General features: G+C 42.6%; 1 protein-coding gene across 1 annotated transcript in view; it reads right to left on the reverse strand.

The window, feature by feature from the left end:
- Positions 1–1120: 1120 nt before the first annotated feature.
- The window catches only part of PLCXD3 (phosphatidylinositol specific phospholipase C X domain containing 3), a 96999-nt gene continuing 74040 nt past the window's right edge, over positions 1121–24079 (reverse strand). Inside the window, exon 3 of the mRNA XM_054398083.1 lies at positions 1121–1277. Within this exon, the coding sequence (XP_054254058.1) occupies positions 1121–1277 (157 nt within the window). The remainder of the gene's footprint in view (positions 1278–24079) is intronic.

Below are 24079 nucleotides of genomic sequence, written 5' to 3' on the forward strand. Positions count from 1 at the left end.
TTCCAGCCTTGTGTTACATTATTATATCCCACAACAGAGCAACTAAAAAGTATTGTTATTAGCCAATAAATAAACTACTACACTCTAGTACAGCGATTTTTTACTGATGAAACTGGTACTGATTTTCTTTGCAATCATCAGAGAAGTACTGTGTTCATAGCTGCCTTAAAGAGAAGCTTTAGACTGCACCTATTTTTCATAAGTGCAATTTTAGTCCTGCAGAAAGCTGGTTTCCACTATGGGACAAAATCCTGCCAACCTTACAGTACACACAATTTAGTGCTCATTGTGCCCAATCCATGCTAAACCCAGGAAATTTTCCTCTTAAATTGACGTCAGACCAAGGTCTTATGTAAGATTAATCCTGTGAGGAAATGGTGCTCTAAACTGGCCTAACTTTGTGCCTGCTAGAGCCAGGGAAAATATGCACTGACAGCTTCTAGTACAGAGTTAGGCCAGTATCTGCTTGACCTGCAGAGACATCAGAAAAACTCACTTTGAGAATGAAAGGCAAGCAGGATTTAGTCATTGCTCTGTGCAAGCTATGTAAAACACCACGTTTACTGTCCACTGGTTATGTATGTGTTAGAGACATGACTTTGGATTTACTTCACAAAGGCATTTAAACCTGTAGCTCACTGATAAAACACTGTCAGTTAAAGTTAATAAAAGATGAAGTGTAGTGGCATCAAATTTTCAGGCCAGATACTCTGCTTTCAGTTTCCCCATGTAACGCTCACACCATCAGGAATTCTGTGTGTGGGCAAGCAGAGGGCAATATACATCCCACTGTCCAAAAGCAGCAAATTTCTTGGCACTGTTCAGAACCATAGAAGACATATGAATCACATTTGGTACATCATGGAAAACAAGTAAATGGCCTTCTTTAATCAAACACTGTAAACACATTTAGTTTTGCTCTTCACATGAAACACAAATGTAAAAAATTATCATAATTGATTAAAACATTTTCCCTACATCCACCCACTAAAGCCCTAAACACTTCAGCGTGTTATAGGAAGATTAGTGTTTTACAAGATAATTATTTTAAAATGCAATCTTTTTTTTTTCTCTTTTTTTCACATCTAAATAACTCAACAACACACATATTGTAATACTATCAAGTCGTGTCATCTTCACCTTCATCCAGGATGTAGTTGAGCTTTATGACTGTGCTGATAAAGTCACCAAGTTCTACAAAATCTGCAGTGATAATATTCACACCACTTTCTCCTGGTTTCTGAGTTCGGACCCACTGCATCATTGCAGGAAGAGCCCTAAGGAGAAAACAGGAAAAATAATTACTCTTAAAGCAGCAAGGCAAATACGTTGAAATAGGATTTACTAATAATGACTCCCATTGGCCTTATTTGGTTTCTAAGGAAACCATATTAGAAAGGGCACAGGTTAGTTTTCAAGCTTTTTGAAAACCCTTCTTTTCACAGTTTCCATTTTGTATGGAAATAATATGTTGATTGCATTTAAACTTCTCAGTAGAAAAGAATGAAAGAAGGATCATACAAGCTCACAGTAATTATTGATCTTGCCTAGGGTCAAGGGCATGGACCAGATACCTTTTTGATTTCATCTGGCCATATGACTCCATTGAATCGTTTACACACAAAAATGCCCACAAACAAACAATAAAAACCCCAAACAAACAAACCTATAGAACTCAAGTAATTTGCAAGGTATGGTTGATATGTTCAAGGAAATACTGAAAATACTATTTTGGGGCACACTGATTTCTACAGTATAAGTAAAGCATATACTGAATACATTTTATTTTTTGAGTATTAATATCCTAGCCATGAAATATATTTAGTCATAAAGCAGTGGTTAGTAACCAATATAAAAAGTACAACAGTCACACAGACGCTTTCCTATGATATCTTTATTATGGCGGAAGCTTAGCATGGGAATACTGGGGTGCAAAAATGTCTTACTGTTTTTGTGAGTGTAATGAATTTTTTCTCTATGGGAAAATAAAGGGCCTCCAGTCATGCTGAAAAGGTCAAGCAGCAACATCCAGTTTTCAGAAGTCAGAAGTTAAACAGAGTTCCAAAAACAGTAACGCAGATTTTTCAGAGAACGGGTAATTGACCATTGGAACAAACTAACAACCGTGACGAACTCTACCAGGACTTGGGAGTCTTCCAATCAAGCCTGGATGCCATTCCAAAAATACATTCCTGGTCAACCTTAAGCTGCTCAGTTAAATAAAAGGAACTGCACAGGGTTGCAGTCAGTTTAGATGAACACTATGTTTCCACTCTGTTCTAAAATCTATAAATTTGTGATTTTGCCTTATCAAGCACATTGTACAGCCTCCTTCAAAGAGGCATGGTAGATGTAAAATGTTGGTCTGACAGAAATTTAAATCAAGTTGAAATTGCTGAACCTGCATTTGCTCCTAAGATCTTTAGGAACACAGTCTAAAGAAAACAACCATTAGCAAACACAGATTTTACTTGTCAGTACCCACTGAAATCAGTCATTTTTAAAAACAATGTAGTAGAGAAAAACACCCAAGCATTTATAATTAGCTCCCTCTATGATTTTACAGAAGAATGCACAACACTAAGGTTTTGTTTCAGAATAAAATGTGCTTGAATCCACTATAAGAACCACATTTAATCCCAGCAACACATTTTGTTTCACTCATCGATTCAGTATGACCGAAGCATATGTTTATGCACATGAGCTCATAATAGTGAACATAAGCACTCTGCTAGGTAGGAATCCAGCCAGCATCTTTAAATTTAAGCTTATTAATCTTGAAAAGCTGTGCTCCTTGGAACTGTAACTGGCACAGATCAGGTGTTCAATCTCCAGCAATGCCTGGAATGTTTGAAAAGATCATGAGCAAACAGAATCAGGACAGATCCCAGCAGAACAGCATGGACCACCAAGGTGAGAAAACGCAGCTCAGAGAAGCTGAAAATTCTACTATATCTTCACATGCAAGAGATTAGTTAAATGGGTTATTTGTATTTTACTGACACTTCACACAAGGACACATAAGCAAATTGTTAGATCAAATCACAGAAATATTTTGTTCAGGAGACAACATTCAAAGATATGTCAAAGACTGAGTCAGATTATCCAACATAAAGCTTATTTGCATAGCAAAGCCAAAGAACACATTTCTGTGGAAAAAACAAAACAAACCAAACCAACAAAACCAAACCTGAACAAAAGATTCCACTGACCTCAAGGATCTGACCTAGGCCATGCAACTGCTTATGATAGAAAAAAAACCCATACAGATCATCTTTCTCCCATAGTGCCATACTGAAAGTGGATTACATCAGTGACTGCAAGAAATCACACATCGCTCAGTTTCAGTACAAATATCTCACACGCTCACAGTAATTACTAAAATAAGTCTGCTTTAACATTCCTCAGGGTGTCTTTGTGATAGCAGCACAACCTTGTTCAGCCTTCCTTGTAATTTCCAGTCTCTGCATGCTTCAAACAAGTAATTGTTCTCATTAAGGGTTTTAGTCAGAGAAACACAAACCATGCTGTGTGGCAGCCACCTACATGCCTGTACTCACAGAAACCCAGCACCGTGGTCTCCACAGATATTCTTGCTATCTTAGTAAGAAATGATTCTCTGTGTGAGCATATGCAAGCCTCCCAGATTGTACACCCTGACAGTGTCACTGCCTCCTCTGTGTTAGGTAGGTCCTGACCATCTTATTGAGGATATTGATGTCTGTGCTGAAGGGTTTTATTGGAGCTCTGGCATCAATGGTTCAGATTCCAGCCCTAGAAGGCTGAGGACAGGCCAGCCATGTAAGTACAGGCCACACTTGCAGATACTCAAGGTCAGTAACCTCTATCCCACTAATTACAGTGGTGCTGTCATATTGTAACTACATCTACAGCTTCACTGGTTGAGTATACTGAGTTTTCCTAATAAAAACCTGTTGTGTTAAGCAAAATTACAGCAATGCCACTACTGAAACTGCATGTAGGACTGGCTCTAGCTCTCCTGAAGTCACCCTGAAGTCCCCTTGCCTGCACTATAAATGACACAGTAAAAGCTGGATGAGTTGGTCGGGAGTCTTACTGACTTCAGTGATGTGTTGTGGAGTTTCAGCACCATGAGAAAATGTTTTGAGAGGCATACAAGAAGAAAAGTCCCATGTTGACATGCTACAAACTAAAATCCAGGCATCTGGAAAAGCTGACAGTTGCAGAATATCGTCAGCCCTTAAACTTACGAAAGTTGTGTGCATCCCTCAGCTGTGTGGACACACACAGAGGCTGTTGTCCAGCCTTTGCAGACACAATTTCAGTTCTTCAGAGGGATTCTTTCTAACTTTTAAGGGTTGCAAAAGCCACACTCAGAATGGGGCTGCTTGTCTTAGCCTAGGACCAGAGAGAAGGCATGCTCATCAGCAAAACCAATGCAGAGGGAAAGAGAGGAGTCTCCACCTGTGGCCCTGTTTTCATTTTAATGGTGCTCCATCAACCACATCCGATGCTTCCAGGCCAGTGGAGCACTGCCCCACAAATCAGCATCTGACGTCAACTCCTTTTTCCACATTCAGAAGGAGAGGAGGGATAGCAATATGTGCAGGGTGGGGATGGGAAAGCCACAGCACTGGCGGGCCTTAGCAGCTGCCTGAAATAACAGGAACGGCATGTTACCTGGGTTTGACTATGTATTAGGATCAACAATCTGTCTGAAATTTCATCTGTCCTGAAGAAGTATGTAAAATATATAATTTATTTCATAGATTCATAGAATCATTTTGGCTGGAAAAGACCTTTTAGGCCATTGAATCCAACCATTCATCTAACACTACCAAGTTGGCTACTAAAGCATGTTCCCAAGCACCATTGTCTACACATATTTTAAGTACCTCCAGGAATAATGATTCCATCACTTACCTGGGCAGCTTGTATCAGTGTTTGACAACCCTCTCAGGGAAAAAAATGTTTCCTAATGTTCAACCTAACCCTCCCCTGGTGCAAATTTCCTCCTGTCCTGTCACTTACCATGTGGAAGAAGAGACCAACACCCACCTCACTATGACCTCCTTTCAGGTAGTTGTAGAGATTAATAAGGCCTCCCCCCCTCAGCCTCCTCTTCTCCAGACCAATTAACCCCAGTTCCTTCAGCTGCTTCTCTCAGGACTTGTTCTCTTAGACCTTTCACCAGCTTCAATGCCCTTCTGTGCACACGCTCCAGCACCCCGGCGTCTTTCTTGTGGTGGAAGGGCCCAAAACTAAACACAAGGTGCTGTCTCACCAGTGCTGAGTACAGGGGGATGATCACCTCTCTAGTCCTGCTGGCCACACTGTTCCTGGTACAGGCCAGTATGCGGTTGGCTTTCTTGGCCACCTGAGCACCCTGCTGGCTCATATTGAGCTGGCTGTCCACCAATACTTCAGGTCCTTTTCTGTTGGGCAGTTTTCCAGTCACTCTTTCCCAAACCTGTAGCATTGCATGGGGTTGCTGTGACCTACATGCTGGATCCAAGAATTTAGGCTCGTTGAACTTCAAACATGTTTGCCTTGCACTATCAATCCAGCTTGTCCAGGTCCCTCTGCAAAGCCTTCCTACCCTTTAGCAGATCAATGCTCCTGTCCAGCTTGCTGGTATCTGCAAACTTTCTGAGAGTACCTTTAATCCCCTCATCCATATCATTGATAAAGGTAATAATTTGCACTGAATGGGAACTAGGAGGTACCAAACTGTTGTCCCACTTGCTCAGGAAGGCAAGAGAGCAGGAGGATGATAGTGATGTTACTGGAATGTGGAGAGACCCTGGGGGAAGGAATGTGGTCCAGCCCCAGCTACTGCACCTCAACACCAGAGGCCAGATGCACTCTGCCACCCACATTGCCCAGCAGTCACCCACAGATGCTCTTGAACCTGCCAGAAAGTCTTCACAAGAAGGGGTAGAGGGAAGGAGATCTGGGCAGTAGGGATGCACCTACACTGACAACAAAACGCTATGCAGAGATATTTAATGTGGCTACATTTCTTCTGAGAACAAAGCTTTTCTCTAGAAGGTACCTCACCAAGTCAGTTAGAGGTACTAATCATTTGGGCATGGCTTGGGTATCAGGGTGGTTTAGATCATCCATGCAAACATACCCTACATCACCATTTCCAGCCTTTTTTTCTGTTGAGAAGGCATGTACTTTCTCATAGGGCATTGTTACAGTGATTTTCATTTACAACCAAGTAAAATCTAGTCCCAGCTTTGTTAGATACTTTATTAAAGTATTTCATTACAAGCAGAAACCATTTTCTGATGCACTAAAGAACTCAGCTGAAAAACACAGCCCTAAACTACAAAACACCCAACTCCTTTTCCAAGGCTACTGAAATTTCAAGACCTTTTTATTAAGAAAAAAAAAACAATAAAACTATCCAAGATCTGAAGTGAATTTTGTTTAAAATATTAAATATTCAAATAACTTCACTTCATGAGCAAAACTGAGTCCCATTACAAGCCTTCAGATAGAAAATATGACCTAGCTAACTGCATTAAAAAGCATTTAGAAAATGTGCTCTTAAGCTATTTTAGTTCAGAGAGTGGGGTGGTTTGTTGTGTTCTTCCTGGGTTTTTTTGCTTGATTGTTGTGTTGCTTTGGTTTTTAATGGCTGAGTCATTAAATCCTGAGAACGTGACAGAAGACAGGACCTCCAACGGAAAAACAGGCATTCCTCTAGGCAGAGCCTTCAAGGGAGAGGAGGATAAAGAGCAATTTCATAAACATGAAATGAAAGGGTTGTGCACTGCTTAAAGATAGTTTGATTGCTGAAGGCAGAGAACAGGTTCTCTTTTGGAGTATTGAGAGCCAGCCCAGAATGAGAAACTGGTCTCATTCACAGAGTGGGACAACGCCTAGCATTAAGTGTCCGTTACCAGTAACACCAGGGAGAACATAAGGTTTACCTGGTCAGGGCAAAGTGATGTGTGGCACTTCTTCCCTCTCCAGAAAAGTGCACAGCCTGACTCCCTGCAGCCTTTTCCACACAGGTGTTATTGTTTAAAAAAACAGCACGTCTTTCCAGAGGGATGTAGTCACATCAGCCTAAATGTAAATTTATATACACTTGAACCTCCCCCCTTTCATCCAATTTTATCCACATTTGCAAGAACTGTGATTAATTCTGGAGCTGTAATTCAGCACATGCTGACTTTAGCTTTTCCAGGATGCTGAGAATTCATCTCTCCAGTGGGAGTAACGCATGTCTTGTGCATATCATAAAAATCATGACTGGGAAGAACCTTGAAAATGTGCTTAAGTTCATCCACTGCATCTTGGCCAGGGTCAGCTACACAAAGATCAATGATAGAAACTGCTCCTGGTAAATGTTCAATGTAATCAGTATTCCGAAGCCCCCTGTGGTGGAGATGTCACAACTTTCCTCTGTATTCAGAACATCTCTCCATATACATCCTCATTAGCTTCAGCTGGGGTACCCACAAATAGAAGACACCAAAAATAATGGTGTTAAAGTGTGCTGCTCACTATGTCCTCACTGTTCTCCCTCTAAAGATTTATTGTTTGCCAGTAAATAACCTTCCCTGCAGAATACGAATCTTAAGCACCATTCTACAGCACATCATTCTGTGGCAAAACTGTTTCATGTCCTGTTCTTGTACATATCAGCTCTTTTGTTTCTGCTCCATGATCAAACTTTACCTTTCTCTCAGTTATACAGATAGACCTGTAGGGACTAACATGTCCAAGTGCCCGGTTCCACACTTAGGCCACAACAACCCCATGGAGCACTACAGGCTGGGGTTGAAGGGGCTGGAGAGCAGCCAGGCAGAAAGGGACCTGGGGGTGCTGGTTGACAGTAGGCTGAACATGAGCCAACAGTGTGCCCAGGTGGCCAGGAGAGCCAATGGCATCCTGGCCTGTATCAGGAATAGTGTGGGCAGCAGGAGCAGGGAAGTCATTCTGCCCCTGGACTCAGCACTGGTTAGGCTGCACCTTGAGTACTGTGCCCAGTTCGAGGCTCCTCAATTTGAGAAGGACATTGAGTTGCTCGACTGTGTCCAGAGAAGGACAATGAGGCTGGTGAGAGGTCTGGAGCACAAGCCCTGTGAGGAGAGAGAGGTTAAGGGAGCTGGGCTTGATTAGTCTGGAGAAGAGGAGGCTCAAGGGAGACCTTATTCCTCTCTACAACTACTTGAAAGGAGGTTGTAGACAGGAGGGGATTGGTCTCTTCTCCCAGGCAACCAGCACCAGAACAAGAGGACACAGTCTCAAGCTGCGCCAGGGGAAGTTTAGGCTTGAGGTGAGGAGAAAGTTCTTCACAGAAAGTATTGGCCAGTGGAATTGACTGCCCAGGGAGGTGGTGGAGTCACTGTCCCTGGAGGTGTTCAATAAAAGACTGGATGTGGCATTTCGAGCCATAGTTTAGTTGTCAGGTGGTGTTAGGTGATAGGTTGGACTTGGTGATCTCTGAGGTCTTTTCCACCCCGGTTGATGATTCTGTGATTCTGTAAATAATAACCAGCACATGGAAATGGCCTGGATTACTAAATGCAAATTAGCCATTTTTGCTTTTCCTGTCCAGAATGGACCAGTTCATGGACTAGATTTTATTTTTAACAGGACCTACCAAACTACTGAACTGGCACAGCCAAGGAACAAACACACTGAAGCGAGATTTATGTGAGCTTAGCATGAATGGACTGTAAAGGCACTTCCTTAACCATGAGATTCTCTCTAGGCAGCAGCAGCATGGCCACAAAATTGGGACTACCAATTGATCAGACAGAAGAATCAGAAAATTTGGGCAACACTGGGTGAAATTTGGTTATTAATATTCTTGAATAATGGGAATTTCTTTCCCCAGATTCTGTAGCTGTCATGCTACAAGAACTACCTACATTAATATCCAAGAATTTATTCTTCTGAAATGCTTGTCTAGAATTCAGTCATCTCCAATTGCCTTACACAGTTTAGAAATGCATTTAATCAGATGACACAGATTACTGTGCTGGGGTCAGATGAATATTTTAACATAATTGATCATAGTACTGTACTTTGCAGTCACCAGGGGCCAGATGTCTTTGTTCTCTTATTGAGTGGTTGTTGGCTTTCTGGGTTTCACTTTTAAGGGAAGGAACAAGCTCAAAAGGGCCTTTTCTCTCTTTCCTTCATGGAACATTTCAGTTGAATATATTGAACCACCTCTATGCTTGTACAAAAAAAGCAATGGGGTATTTAATAGCAGCAAATGATGGATCTAGAGGTGAATACAGTTCAGGACCCTATTTTACACTGTTGTGCTGATTTTAGCTATTTGACCTTGGATATTAACTAATAGTGCTAGGAATGCAGGCAGCTGGGAAAGACTTAGTCAACCATGTAGTATAAAACACCTCATTAATGAAGTGACTCTAGTATTTTTGGCTACTGTCTTGGACAGTGTAGTGGAGAAATGAAGTGGGCAATGCCAGAGCTGAAAGGTTAGCGGCTACCCACATGCTCTTATGAGACCCTACCCGGAGTACAGTGTTACAGTCTAAGGTCCTCAGCATAAGAAAGACTCAAACATGCTCAGTCAGGCTCAGAGAAGGGCCACAATGATGATCAGGGGCTGGAGCACCTTCCTTATCAGCACAGGCTGAGAGAGCTGGGGTTGCTCAGCCTGGAGAAGAGAAGATTCCAGGGAGACCTTACAGTGTCCTGCTAGTACTGAAAGGGAGCTTAACAGGAAAGATGGGGAGGGACCCTTTACCAGGGAGTATAGTGATAGGGTGAGGAGTTAATGGTTTCAAACTGAAAGAGAGCGGATTTAGTTTAGGTATCAGAAAGAAATTATTCACTGTGCAGGTGGTGAGACACTCAACGAAGCTATGCTACCCAGAGAAGCTGCAAGTGTCCCCTCCCTGAAGTGCTCAAACTAGGTTTGATGGGGCTTTGAGCAGCCTGACCTAGTAGAAGGTGTCCCTGCACATAGCAAGGGTGATGCAACTAGATATTTTCAAGGTCTCTTCAAACCTATGCCATCTAAGATAATCAGTCATCTCTTTGGAGGTCACACACAAAACCAAGCCTGAACAGCCATTCCCACAGATGTCTGAACATTGTATAGTTTACCTGCTTAAAACAGTCAGTCCTGGTCCGAGTTCCACACAGAAATTTGACTATTCAAGAAATTAAAAGAAATGACAGCAACTGTGAACTACGGTGTATTTGGTTTGGCTGAGCTGTAGTTAATTCTCCCCAGAGCATCTTTCTAGTGCTGTGTTTTGCAGTACTGTAGCTGGGTATTGATAACACATCAGTGTTTTGGCTACTACTGAACTAAGCACCAGGGCTGTGCTTTTCCAACATTTTCCCACCCCAAGTGTACACCAAAGAGTGTGCAAGATCTTGGGAGAAGACACAGCTGGGCCAGCTGACCCAAACTGGCTGAAGGGGTATTCCATGCCATCAGCTCAGGTATATAAGCTAAGTGAAAGAAGGAAGTGGGGTGACATTTTATTGATGGTGTCTGTCCTCTGGAGCAACTGTGACATGTCAAACCCTGCTTCCCAGAACCAACCACCACCTGCTGATGGGAAGTAGAGACTAAAATCTCTGTTTGCTTTTGCTTCCATACGTAGCCTTTGCTTTTGCTTTGCATTATTAACTTGTATCTTATTATGGGCCTTCTGTTGTATTTTATCCTCTCTCCTGTCCATCTAAGACGGGGAGCGATAGAACGGCTTTGGAGGGCATTTGGCACCCAGTCAGGGCCAAACCACCACATATGGAAATAGGAACTGAATTTAATCCACTGCCTGTGAAATAGCAAAAACATTGCTTTATTTAAGAAAACATCTGTCACCAATCAAGAGAATAGCTATAGGTTTGGGGCTTTTTTCTCCCTCTCTTCTAGTTCTTAAAAAAATAATTATGATTTATTCATACTCTCATTACATTAAAACCACTGTATTAAACCATTCAAATCAGGTGTAAGAGCTGACTGCAGAGAAGGAACTGCTTTGTCACAAGTGTATGTTGTAGCGAGTACTAGACTATTCACAGCCAAGCTTCCATTTTCTCTGAGAGTTACCACAAGACCTTTCGGAAAAGCTCTCCTGCTGAGGAACTTGGTAGGGGGACTCCTGGTATGGAGCTGTCCATTTACTCCATTCTTCAATTTAACTTGCTGCTGACAATTCAGCCCCTCATTACAAAACTCACATTCTTGAGCATGGTGACAGAACTAGGGGAAATCGTTACAAGCTGCATCAAGGAAGGTTCCGGATGGATATTAGAAAATATTTCCTCACTGGAAGGGTTATCAAACATTGGAATGGTCTGCCCAGGGCAGTAGGGAGCACCCAGGGTGTTCAAGCAGTGTGTGGACCTGGCGTTTATGGACACAGTTTAGTGTTGACCCTTCAGTGCTAGGTAGAAGGTTGGGCTGGGTGATCTTTGAGGTCTCTTCCAATCAGATATTCTGTGCTTCTGTGAAATATTCCAAAATGTAACACGGAGAAAAACGAAACAGTCTGTCAGAGAAAACAGGAGGAAGTGGCATTTACCAGTGGTTAGCACTGCCCAGAACCTCGAAACATAAAGAAATTAGCAGAGTGGTTATGGAAAAAAAAAAAAATCACACTTTTAAATAACTGGAAAGGTTACTAAAAAACTATATGTGACTATCAAGGAAAGCAGAGCAACTAGGTGGAAGGCAGTTTAAGAAACTTCTGGCTGCCAGCACTATCACTCTGCTGTAATGGAATTTCAAGCACCATTGCACAATTTCCACTGAAATAGATACGACAATAAATCTAAATTGCTTCATTAAATAGGTAAAAGATGTTTTCATTTTTTTAGCCTAAAAGCATAGCCTGCAAAATGAATGTTTTCTTCTTGCAGATACTTCAAAGTTAAACAAAATCTCACTTATTTTTGAATCCTTTGCTACCAAACACAGAGCAAAGCAATTTCCATTCTCTTTGAGATAAACAGCTCTAAATAGTTCTATTTGTTGTTGTTGGTTTTTTTTTGTTTGTTTGTTTTTTCGTTCCATCCAGTGAAGATACAAAGTCAGTATGCAGTGGAAGAGAATAGACAACCAAAGTATACGAAACTGCACACAGCTGCTGCTGTATGTTGCCATAGTACCTTGTGCTCAGTACATTCCACAATGCATTAGTCAAACAGACACACTGTAGAAAATTTATATTGAATATAACGTTGAAAATGCAAGGAAAATAACCATCTTAAATCAGAGAAAGCTGCAGGTAGGAGATGGGTCTTGTGACATTTGCAGAAATGTAACTCTTTCTAGTTTTTCATAGAAGGTGGAAATCTGCTTCACTTGTGAAACAGCAGTAATAGACCACAACGATGTAATCTACTCAATAAAGTATAAGCAGAAAATTGTAACAAAAATAATTGCCTTTGAAAAAAGGTACAGGGACACAGTACTCTTCATCACTCCTGCTATGTGGAAAGAAAGAAGAAGCAGAAAATACACTAAGAGCTTCAGGCTGCACATCCAAGTAAGAAAAATTTGGGATAATTACAGCTCTGATTTGAATGGTAAGTAAACCAAATCAGGAAATAAACAGTATGTGAAAAAAATCATATAGGAACAGGGTGTTTTTTAACTAATTAAAAAAATTACATGAACATTAATGTCTAATGCAGCAAATTAAATATGCTTTTCTTTTTAATCTTTTTAAAATTTACATAATTTTAAATTAGCTGTCATTTAAAGTTATTTTGAAACTGTCAAAACACTTCAATATTTCTAAAAGATTGTTAGCAAATATAAAGATAAAATGTTTATCTGCTTGCTTTCCTCAAATACAATCAGTCATCAAGTTTGACCCAATTTCACAAATAGTATCAACACTGCTAACAAATCTGTTTCTCCAGAAAATTTCTGTTTAGCATGAAAATTTCTCCCTGCTTCACCTATCTGAAGGATCACTTCTGCTTCCCACTGTGGTTTCCCTTGATTATACTAGCAAATGTCTTTTTGTGTGGACCTAATTTCTCCCACCTTTCTCCACCAAGCCTTCATGTGCAAAGCTAGTTTTACAACTTCCCTTGTAAGGTGTGTATTAAACAGATACACAGCAGCAAGTATCCTGAGGGCCGTAAAAACAGTCAGAGCGATGGAGTACCTCTCCTGTGAAGAAAGGTTAATAGTGTTATGGCTGTTCAACCTGGAGCAGAGAAGGGTCTGTGGAGACCTGTGATCCTGTAGCTAAAATTGTTAATTGACCAGTGCTGTGATTGGGATACTGGACACCTGATGTATCCCTAATACACTTGAGGGACACTGGGTTTTGGCTGAGAAGAAAAATGCACTTTCGATTCTTGAAATGAAATAGGAAACTCGTGCTATCCACAGACACACACTTCCCCACTTTAAAGAGCATCCAAAACACTACCTGGGTAATTTACATTCACCTAATTCAATAATAAAGGCAGACACAGAAATGCTAATTCTTGTTACTTCAGTTTCACTACTGAAAAATATAGAAAGTTAAAGTACTTAACAAGAGAAATTACTAATTTCATGCAACTCAAGCACTTGCATTTTGATGTTGTCACCCTACCACTCTCCATCATTTTTTTCAAAACCCTGGCAGACAAGAGAGGTGCCTGAGGACTGGAGGAGAGCCAATGTCAATCCAGTCTTCAAAAAGGGCAAGAAAGAGGTTCCAGGAAACTACAGACCAGTGAGCCTCACCTCCATCCCTGGAAAAATGATGGAGCAGCTCATTCTTGAGGTCATCTCAAAGCACTTGGAAGAGAAGAAGGTGATCAGGAGTAGTCAGCATGGATTTATCAAGAGGAAATCACAATTGACTAATCTGATAGCATTCTAGGATGTCGTAACTGAATGGGTAGATGCGGGGAGACCAGTGGATGTAGTGTGCCTTGATCTTAATAAGGCTTTTGACACTGTCTCTGGTAACATCCTTGTGAGTAAGCTCAAGAAGTATGGGATAGAAGAACAGACAGTGAGAGGGATTAAGAACTGGTTATTAGAGCGCAAGGAGCGGTGGTCAATGGTACCAAGTCCAGCTGGGAAGCTGTAACTAGTGGAGCTCCCCAGGGATCAGTGCTGGGTCTGGTCCTGTTCAACATCTTCATCAAATTGATGGGGGACAGACAGACAGTGTCTGCTCAGCAAGTTTGCTGATGATACCAAACTGGGAGGCTTGGCTGATACAGCTGAAAGCTGTGTGGCCATTCAGTGAGACTTGGACAGACTGGAGAGCTGGGCAGAGAGGAACCTGATGAGGTCCAACAAGGATAAGCGCAGAGTCCTGCACCTGGGAAGGAATAATAAACTGCACCAGTACAGGTTAGGAGGTGATCTGCTAGAGAGCAGCCCCATGGAGAAGAACCTGAAAGTCCTGGTGGACAACAAGTTATCCACGGAACAGCAATGTGCCCTTGTGGCCAAGAAGGCCATTTGGATCCTGGGGTGCATTAAAAAGAGTGTGCCCAGCAGATCGACGGAGGTTCTTCTCCCCATCTACTCAGCCCTAGTGAGACCTAGTGGAATATTGCATCCAGTTCAAGAGGGACAGGGATCTACTTGAGAGAGTCCAGGGGAGGGCTACCAGGATGATTAAGGGACTGGAGCATGTATCCTTATGACGAAAGGCTGAGAGCCCTGGGGATTTTTAGTCTGGAGAGGAGAAGACTGAGAGGAGATCTAATAAATGTATATAAATATCTGATGGCTGGGTGTCAAGAAGGAAGGGACAGCCTCTTCTCACTTGCACCCTGTGACAGGACAAGGGGCAATGGATGTAAACGACAGCACAGGAGGTTCCACCTCAACATGAGGGGGAACTTCTTTACTGTGAGGGTCATGGAGCACTGGAACAGGCTCCCCAGAGAGGTTGTGGAGTCTCTTTCTCCACAGACTTTCAAGACCCATCTGAATGCGTTCCTATGTGAACTGCAGTAGATTCTATGGTCCTGCTCTGGCAGGGTGTTTGGATTTGATGATCTCCAGAGGTCACTCCCAGCCCCTGGCACCCTGTGATCCCTGTGACCTTATTGTGACCTTTCAGTATTTAAAGATGGGGAGAGATTTTTCAGTTTGGCCTGTAGTGACAGGAGAAAGGCTAATGGTTTAAAACTAAAGGAGGGCAAACTTAAACTAAGAAAGAAGTTTTTTACTATGAAGATGGTGAAACGCTGAACCAAGGTACCCAGTTTGGTGGTAGATGCTTCATATCCTGGAAACCTTCAAGGTCAGGTTGGATGGGGTTCCAACCAACCTGATGTAACCAGAGAGAGCCCTGCTCGCTGCAGGGAGGTCAGACTAGATAACTTTTAAAGGTCATTTCCAAACCAAAACATTCTTTGACTCTGTGATTCTTCATACTCTGCTGTCATTGCCACCTACAGCCTAGCACCCAGACCAGAGGTTATGTGGGTTTAGGGTTGTGACACAACCACAACCCTGGCACGACTGCTTCATCTTACCAGAGATGGAGACAATGTTGCTTATTATCCTTTATGTACTTTCTGGCTTCTACCTCTGGCCTTGCACAGCTAAACCAGCTTTGTTAGTCAGATGGATCCCAGAGGCAATATCCTCCTAACAGCATCCTGGGCATTGCTGTGAATCATTTACCAGGAGCAACCTTCCCTGAGCTACTTCTTGTTCCTTACACTTGCTTTCCTCAGAATCCAGTATTAACAAGTCCAAAGCATTCATGTGATAAACCCTGTATTATAACAATCATAATAATGCAAAAAACAGTACTCAGGAGATACTACAGAACTGTCAATAGTCTTTCACAGCGAGAAATATTTGCTCTGGCTACAGCTGCAAGAGACATGCTTACTAGACTATGTTCCTGCCAAGGTGGCCCTATGTCAGGACGATGTGTCCCCTGAATAAAGACTTCTCTGACTCCTCAATAACCACTGCGGCCATTAATGAATACTGCAATAGCACCTGCTTCCCCATTACCAGGCAGTGGCATCCCACATGCCTTGAGACCAGACTGCTCCTGGGGCTCCGGCAAGTACCTAGCAGGAGCGTAACACTGCACCACGAATCCCAGTAACAAAGCAAGTGGAACAGATAAGACCATGCTGAGTGCTTTTAAAAAGGTGGCATTCTCCCACTGAAGGGGTCCTGGGAGGAATCTGCGAGTGGTATGTGTTTCTCTTTCAAAAGTTCAAGAGTTGATAAAGCCCACCTTAAAAGCAGAAAGCTAGAAAACTTTACTACTCCGATGGCAGGGAGCCCTCCTCTCACTTCCAGCCTAAATTTACTTAGTCAATGTGTAACTGCTGCTCTTGTGAGAACACTGGCCTTTAGCCTAAACTGCTCTTTTCCCTCTGTGGTATTTATTCCCTTGCGATATTTATAGACATCAATCACATTGTGTCTCATGCTTCATTGTGCTACAATAAACAAGACTACCTCTCTTGATGTCTTCAGCAATTCATACTTTGATTTACCTGAGTTAGTAGTTGTCTGAATCTGCATCAATTTTCATTCCTCTCCAGAACATCAGTGATCATGCATAGCGTATCCAAAAGGATATCCTACCTGCACCTTGGGCAGTGACACCACCACCCTTCTGCCCATGCTGAAAATGCCTCAGTGCATTTCAACAGGTTTACGCTCCTTTTCACAGATGCTTTTCACTGAGGGCTCAGCATCTGAGGCACTCCAGCATCTGTCTTTCCTGGCTTCCCTACCTTACCAGAACATGTACCCATCATTATGACCTTGCACTTTATACCACTGAACTTCACCTCCATTTCTAAATACTAAAGGCATCCAGTTCTTGCTGTATGTTATCCCTATGCTATCCTCTGTTATGATGATAGTCTCTTACTTTGTGTTCTCAGCAAACTCCACTAGCACCCTCCTACAGCTGAATCCAAGGTCCTTCATGGAAATATTAAAGACAATCATACATTTTGAGGAATGCTATCATTACCTTCTTTTCATCTTGGTACTTCCACCCATGCCCAACTCCATTTCTGATTCCCAAATTCCATTTCAGTTGATAATAATCTAGCACTTTAACAGCTGCATTACTCAAATCCAAAAAATTTCCTGTGAAATTTCCATAGAATTAGTTACAAAGAGAGATGCAGATTGTTTGACACCACCCATTTTTGGCAAACCCGTCTCAACATCTATCCTATGTTCAATTAACCTCTGCATCTTTAATGATCACTTTTTTTCAAGTTAAGCAAGCCTTGCTTTCTCCTGAAAGCATGTGGGGGCAGAGACTGTTTCTCTGCTCCTGTGGGATAAGGGGTTTGTTTGCTGTTCTCCACTCTAAAGCATTGTTTTCACGAGTCTGTTTTCAAGTGTGCAATGCTCATGCCAGTGCTTCAGCAATTCTGCTATCATCCTATAGATGTCATGGTTTAGGCCCAGATGGCAACTGAGCCTTACGGCATTGCTCACTCAGTGCCCTGCCATCCTCCTACCACTGCCCCCATGAGATGGGAAGGCCAATGGGTAGAAAAAGACAAAATCCTATGAGTTAAGGAGAGTTTAACAGAAGAACACAAAGAGAGGAGAAATTATGGGATTAACAATAATACTAATGTCGCATAAAAACTGAGCAATAAAAGCACAGTGCTTGCCCTGAACTCCTGTGCACAAAACTAGCACCCTGCCCCAGACCATGCTGCCCATTGCATATGAGGACAGGTGTCAATAAGGTGCAAATACCCCACTGGAAGGGCTCAGCTAGCTACCCTGGGTGTGGCCCCTCCCAGCTTCTTGTAATAATTAAACCTATCCTAGCCAAGCTCACGACCATTGATCACTCTCTTCTGCTGGAATGTATTAAATTCTTACAGCTTTTATAAAAACACCTTTCCCTGTGATACTGGGAATCGCAAACAAGGTTTCAAGAGGAATCCTGACAATTCAAACACTGGATGAAAAACTATTTTCCAAGCTCCATAATGAACACAGCAGAAGATAAACAGGATTAATACGCTTGTTTTAACTATCTCACAGGGGCCTATCATTAAGGTAACAATACTGCAGTTTGCTTACTGCACTGTGCAGAGGAATCCACTGCAACCTGTTTGTTTCACACTGGTAGATATTTCTGATGATCACCATTTTTAACATGCATTACTAGCAGACTTTGTAATCAAATGTTAATAGCCATCTTTTCTTTCAACTCATCACTTAGAGCAAAGAGCCTTGAAACACTCAGATGATGCTATCAATGGCAACATAACATGACTGACAGGTCAACCACAAATCTGAGTCAGATTCTTCCACATTGCATAGCCCCACATCATTAGCTCTAGACCACATCTACCATCATGCTGTCCCCTTTGAATCTGAATAATTTTAAATTTTAAAGAGGGCAGCTTGGGTTCACTTTTGGCTAAAATAATGATGTTGGACTTAGAGAAAAATTAAAACCAAGTTCCGACCTATTTTTACTACAAAAAAAGTAAAAGTCCTGGAGATATGCCACAGTATTACTTAGACAACATCATCTCCCTGAACAATGTCTCTCTACAAGAGTTTATTACCATGCATACCAAGTGAAGTTCTTCACCATTGAGAGTGGTGAGACCCTGGAATGGGTTGTCCAGGGAGGTGGTTGAGACCCTGTCCCTGGAGGTGTTTAAGGCCAGGGCTGGATGAGGCTCCGGCCAGCCTCAGGTAGTGTGAGGTGTCCCAGCCCATGGCAGGGGAGTTGGAACTAGATGATCCTTGTGGTGCCTTCCAGCCCTGACTGATTCTATGATTCTATGACTTACTAGGGATAACACTACTTCTATTTTGTGTGGCCAGTAGTGTTCATTAATTATTATTATTATTTTAATTCAATAGATCTGCTCTGAAACCAAGAACTGCTGTTCTGCAACAAATGCCAGCATTTCAAAATGTTGTTGACTTTATTTTGAATTAGAAAGCAAATAAAAATGTTGGCCTTTCCTATCAGTTAAGTACAAGCCCTATTTCTGACTAGAAAAATGAAAAGCTGTGAATATAGAAACATAATTAAATATTGCAATTAAAATCATAACATAAACCTGAAGACAAATACAATTAATAGAAGTACAAAGTTGAAATGTTTTGACATAAACTATTTTGCAGAAACAGATTTCTTCGTGGAGAAAAACACTGTAAAACAGAGTCAGTTTTGAGGTAACTGTAGTTTTCAGTAAGAAGCTGCAAAAAGAGCAAATGTTTTTTTTTCACTGCTGTTAAAACAATTTATACAAACATGTATTTGCTGCCACACCCATACAAAACTAACGACTGTAGACCAAACTGTAAAAAAAAGGAAATAAAATATTAACAAAAGCACAACTGACGTGATCTCAAATTAGCTTTAAAACTGAACATCTTTGATGATTTGGAGAGCTCTTACTGGTTCTGATCAGAACTAAAAATAAGCAGACATTGTGAGAAGTCTCGTATTTCCAGCAATACCGGTAACTTCTGAATTGATCTCATATTTTATTTAGTGAGAATCCCACACTGATGAAGAAGTAGGGTTGCTATACCACAAATTAAATAAACCACATCACAGACCATTGGGGAAAAGGTAGACTTAAAAAATGCATCTTACAGCTTATAAATATATAACAAGGGACTAGAGAGGACATATGAGCGATAAACTAAAATCCTCCTGGAGTGAAGCCAGAATAGATATTTTGTTGAGATATACCATAACAAAGAAGTAACAGAATATTTTGGGTGGGAAGTGACCTTTAAAGGTCATCTAGTCCAATTTGCCTCCAATTAGCAGGGACATCTTCAACTAGGTTGTTTGGAGTTCCATCCAAGATGTCCTTGAACGCTTCCAGGGATGGGACATCTACCACCTCTCTGGCCAACCTAGTCCAGTGTTTCAACCACCCTCAGTACAAAAAATGTCTTCCTCCTATCTAGTCTGAATCTACCCTCTTTTAGTTTAAAACCACTACCCCCAGCCCTATTGCTACATCCCTTACTAAGATGCCTGTCCTCATCTTTCTTATTAGCCCACTTTCAGTGTTGAAAGGCAGCAATAAGGTCTCCCCATACACCACTTCTCTAAGCTGAATGAGCCCAGCTCTCTCAGCCTGTCTTCACAGGGAGGTGTTCCAACTCTCTGATCATTTTTCTGGCCCTCATCTGCACCTGCTCCACCAAGTCCTTCTTGTACTGAGGGACTCCAGAGCTGGGCACAGTATTCCAGATGGGGTCTCAAAAGAGCAGAATACAGGGGCAAAATCACTTCCCTTGACCTACTGGACATGATTCTTTTGAGACAGTGCATGATATGGTTGGCTTTCTGGGCTGCGGGTGCACATTGCCGCATTATGTCCATCTTTTCATTCACCAGTATCCCCAGTTTCTCTGCACAGCTGCTCTCAATCTCTTCATCACCCAGCCTGTATTGATAGCAGAGACTGGCCTTGTCAAACCCCATGAGGTTCACTTCTTCAGCTTGTCCAGGTCCCTCTGAATGGCATTCTGTCACAGAAATCACAGAAAGCATCCAGTTGGGAAGAGACCTCCATGATCATCTAATCCAACCTTTGACCCATCACTGAAGGGTCAACACTAGAACATGTCGCTAAGTCCCAGGTCCATGTGCTGCTTAAACACCTCCAGGGATAGTGACTCCCTGGGCAAACCATTCCAATGTTTGATATCCCTCTCTGTGAAGAAGTATTTCCTAGCATCCAGCCAGGACCTCCCCTGAAAAGCTTGAAACCATTTCCTCTAGTCCTGTTGCTTGCCACCAAGGAGAAGAGGCTGGCCCCCTCCTTGCTCAAATGAACCTTCAGGTAGTTGTAGAGAGCAATGAGGTCTCCCCTCAGCCTCCTGTTCTCCAGATTGAACAACCCCAGCTCCCTCAGACTCTCCTCACAGGCCATGTGCTTCAGGCCCTTCATGAGCCTCGTTGCCCTTATCTGAACACACTCCAGAAACTCAATGTCCTTCCTGTAGTGAGGAGCCCAGAACTGAACACAGTGAGGTGTGTCTTCACCAGTGCTGGGTACAGAGGTGTAGCCTCACCAGAGCTGAGTACAGGGATGGATGATCACCATCCTGTTCCTGCTGGCCACCTAGTGTTTCTAATACAAGCCAGGATGCCACTGGCTTTCTTGGCCACCTGGGCACACTGCTGACTCATATTTAATCGACTGTCAACCAGAATGCCCAGGTCCCTCTCCAAGTCACAGCTTTCCCAACCACACATCCCCAAGTCTGTAGATTGTCATGGGGTTGTTGTGACCCAGGTGGAGGACCTGGTATTTGGCGTTGTTAAACTTCATACAATTAGCCTTGGCCAACTGGTCTAAACAGTCCAGGTCCTGCTGTAAAGTCTCCCTACCCTCTAGCAGATCGACACAGCCTCCCAGCTTGATGTCATCTGCAAATTTACTGAGGGTGCACTCAACCCTGTCACCCAGATCACTGATAAAGATGTTAAAGAGGACAGGCCCCAGTACTGAACCCTGGGGGACACTACTAGCAACTGGGCACAAGCCAGACTTAACTCCATGCACTACCACTCTTAGGGCCCAGCCATCCAGCCAGTTTTTTATCCAGTGCAGAGTTCACTTATCCAAGCCTTGTGCCATGAGTTTCTGAAGGAGAATGCTGTGGGAGACAGTGTCAAAGGCTTTACTAAAGCCCAGGTATACCATGTCCACAGCACTTTTTTCACCCACTAGGTGGGTCACTTTGTTGTAGAAGGAGATCAGATGTGTCCATCAGATATGTCAGTTGCCCTACTCAGCTTAGTGGCACCTGCAAATTTGCTGAGGATGCACTCAATCCCATTATGTCATTGATGACTATATTAAACAGTGCAAGTCCCAATATGAACTGTTGAGGGCCACCACTCATCAATCATTAAACTCCATCTGGACATCAAGACACTGACCACTGCCCTCTGGATGTGATTATCCAGATGACTCCTTATCCAACCAAACAGTCCACATCATCAAATCCAACTCTATGATCAATGTTTACAAACACATTAAGCATGGGGTTCAAAAGATAGGGCCAGTCACTTTTCACTGATGCCCAGTGACAGAAGAGAGAGCAATGGATACAAACTTGAACAAGGGAAGTTCTGCCTCAACAGAAGGAAAAACTTCCTTACTGTGAGGGTGACAGAGCACTGGAACAGGCTCACACTGTGGAGCCTCCTTCCCTGGAGACCTTCAAGACCTGTCTGGATGAGTTCCTGTGTGGCCTGCCCTCAGTGAACTTGTTTTGGCTTCCTACTCCTACCATTCTGTGATTCTCTGACAGTGGGATGGACTTTGCTCCTCCAGTCCTTGCCTGGAGGCCTATCCCCTCCATCCTCCTTCACCAAGACATAGTCGTGCCACACTACTTCGGCTCCATAAGAAGAAGAAAACACAGACTTGTCACAGCCATGTACTGAATGTGAGATGTGAGAGAGTCTCCCCTGCAGCTCATGCTTCTCTTGTGGGACAACGATTGAGCTACACATTCACCCTAGAGCTGCTGCAGTCCCCTTTCTCCTATACACCACTCACACAAGATGCTGAAGGTGGCTGGACTCAAAGGTGAGCTTCTGCCTTACATCAATGTGCTAAAGCCTAGTCAGAGAGTCCTTGTAGACCTCCACTGACTGCTGACTCAGGGGGAGATCTGTCAGGCAGAACAGCCTCTGTCAGCGAGACTCAGTGCACTGTGATGACATGCATCAGTGGACAGGTTATTTAAGAGATGACAGGTGTTCACAAGGATAGGCCTGGAGAAAAATACATGCCAGTTACACACACAAAAAAAAAAAAAAAAAAAAAAGCAAGCAGATGCAAGTCTGCATCTCAGAAGAAATGTACCCAAAAAGAGATGCACAGTCAGTATGGTCAGTGCTGGCTATAAGCAGGACAAAAGCCTCAGCGGTTACTAAGAGGGACCTGTAGTCACTGAGCTTTGTGATCAGTTCATCTAGTGCATTATTGCTGGTTGTTAGAGAATAAACAAAAATCCTGAGTTGGAAACTATTTTTCAAACAACAGCTCACCTGTAACTCTCATAACAAACAGGCTAGAAGGAAAAACATCCCAGATGTTCACCATGTGGATTACTGCTTCCACAAATGTTCCTCAGACTGCAGACCTCAAAGGAGGGAGCTTTCCACCAAAACAAAACCATTCAGTTGGATTTACATCTCTTCTGTTCTAGCACAGCCAGACAGTAATAGCTCTGAAACACTGTCTGACAGAGAGAGGAAGCCAGCAGCAAAAGCCATTAGATGAGATAGATCATTATCAGGCAAATGCTCTCTGAGCTGAGATTAACAACAGGCTCAGAAGAATTTAATGGGCCTGGTGTAAGAGTAGGGTGAGAGCACAGCTCTCCCTTCCAGTGCTGCAGAAGTGACCAGTGCACAGAGGTGACCTTACCCCTCTTACCTGAGTGCTGTCCAACACTTTTTGCAGAAAGATACTTAGCAGATGGACTGGTCTTAGACAGCACACAGTACCTGGATGAGCTTCCATCAATTAGCTTCAAGATCAGCTGCCTAGCACTCTGTGACAGTCTGAAACAGCATCTCTGGGTATGAAATGTTCTTTCCTGATTCCTCACTGTGTCAAAACTAAAGTCACACTCTGGTTTCAGATCTAATTATTTTATCCTTAGTGTCCAAATCCTCATCATTATCACACATGCAGCTGAAGTAGAAGCAGCACTGCTGTACTGACTGCTTGTAACAGCCCAGAGGAAGGAATGAAAACTAAGTAAAAAGAGTGTGTATGGGAGGAGAGAGGGTGAAAGGTGGTCACAAGCCCTGCACAGCCAATGAACAGCTCAGCTGAGACAGCAAGGAATGGTAGTAAGGGTTGGAGTCCTCTCTGCAGAATGAAGGGGTGGTCTTGGTTTCTCCTTCACACTGTAGCTCAGACAACAAAAAAAAAAAATCAGTGGGAAAGTGCATCTTACTGTAGCTCCTACTCCACTGAAACCTCTTAAGTCTCCTTCATATCTTAATATTATTTTATGATATAATACATTCTGCATGACAGTTGATTAGTTGCAAAAAACTCTCAGATCAACAGCTACAATGCTAAAATCTTGCCAAAGGTCAAATCTCACTGTATGATCATT

This window comes from Indicator indicator, chromosome Z, assembly GCF_027791375.1.
Source record: "Indicator indicator isolate 239-I01 chromosome Z, UM_Iind_1.1, whole genome shotgun sequence".
In the NCBI taxonomy this organism is placed as follows: Eukaryota; Metazoa; Chordata; class Aves; order Piciformes; family Indicatoridae; genus Indicator; species Indicator indicator.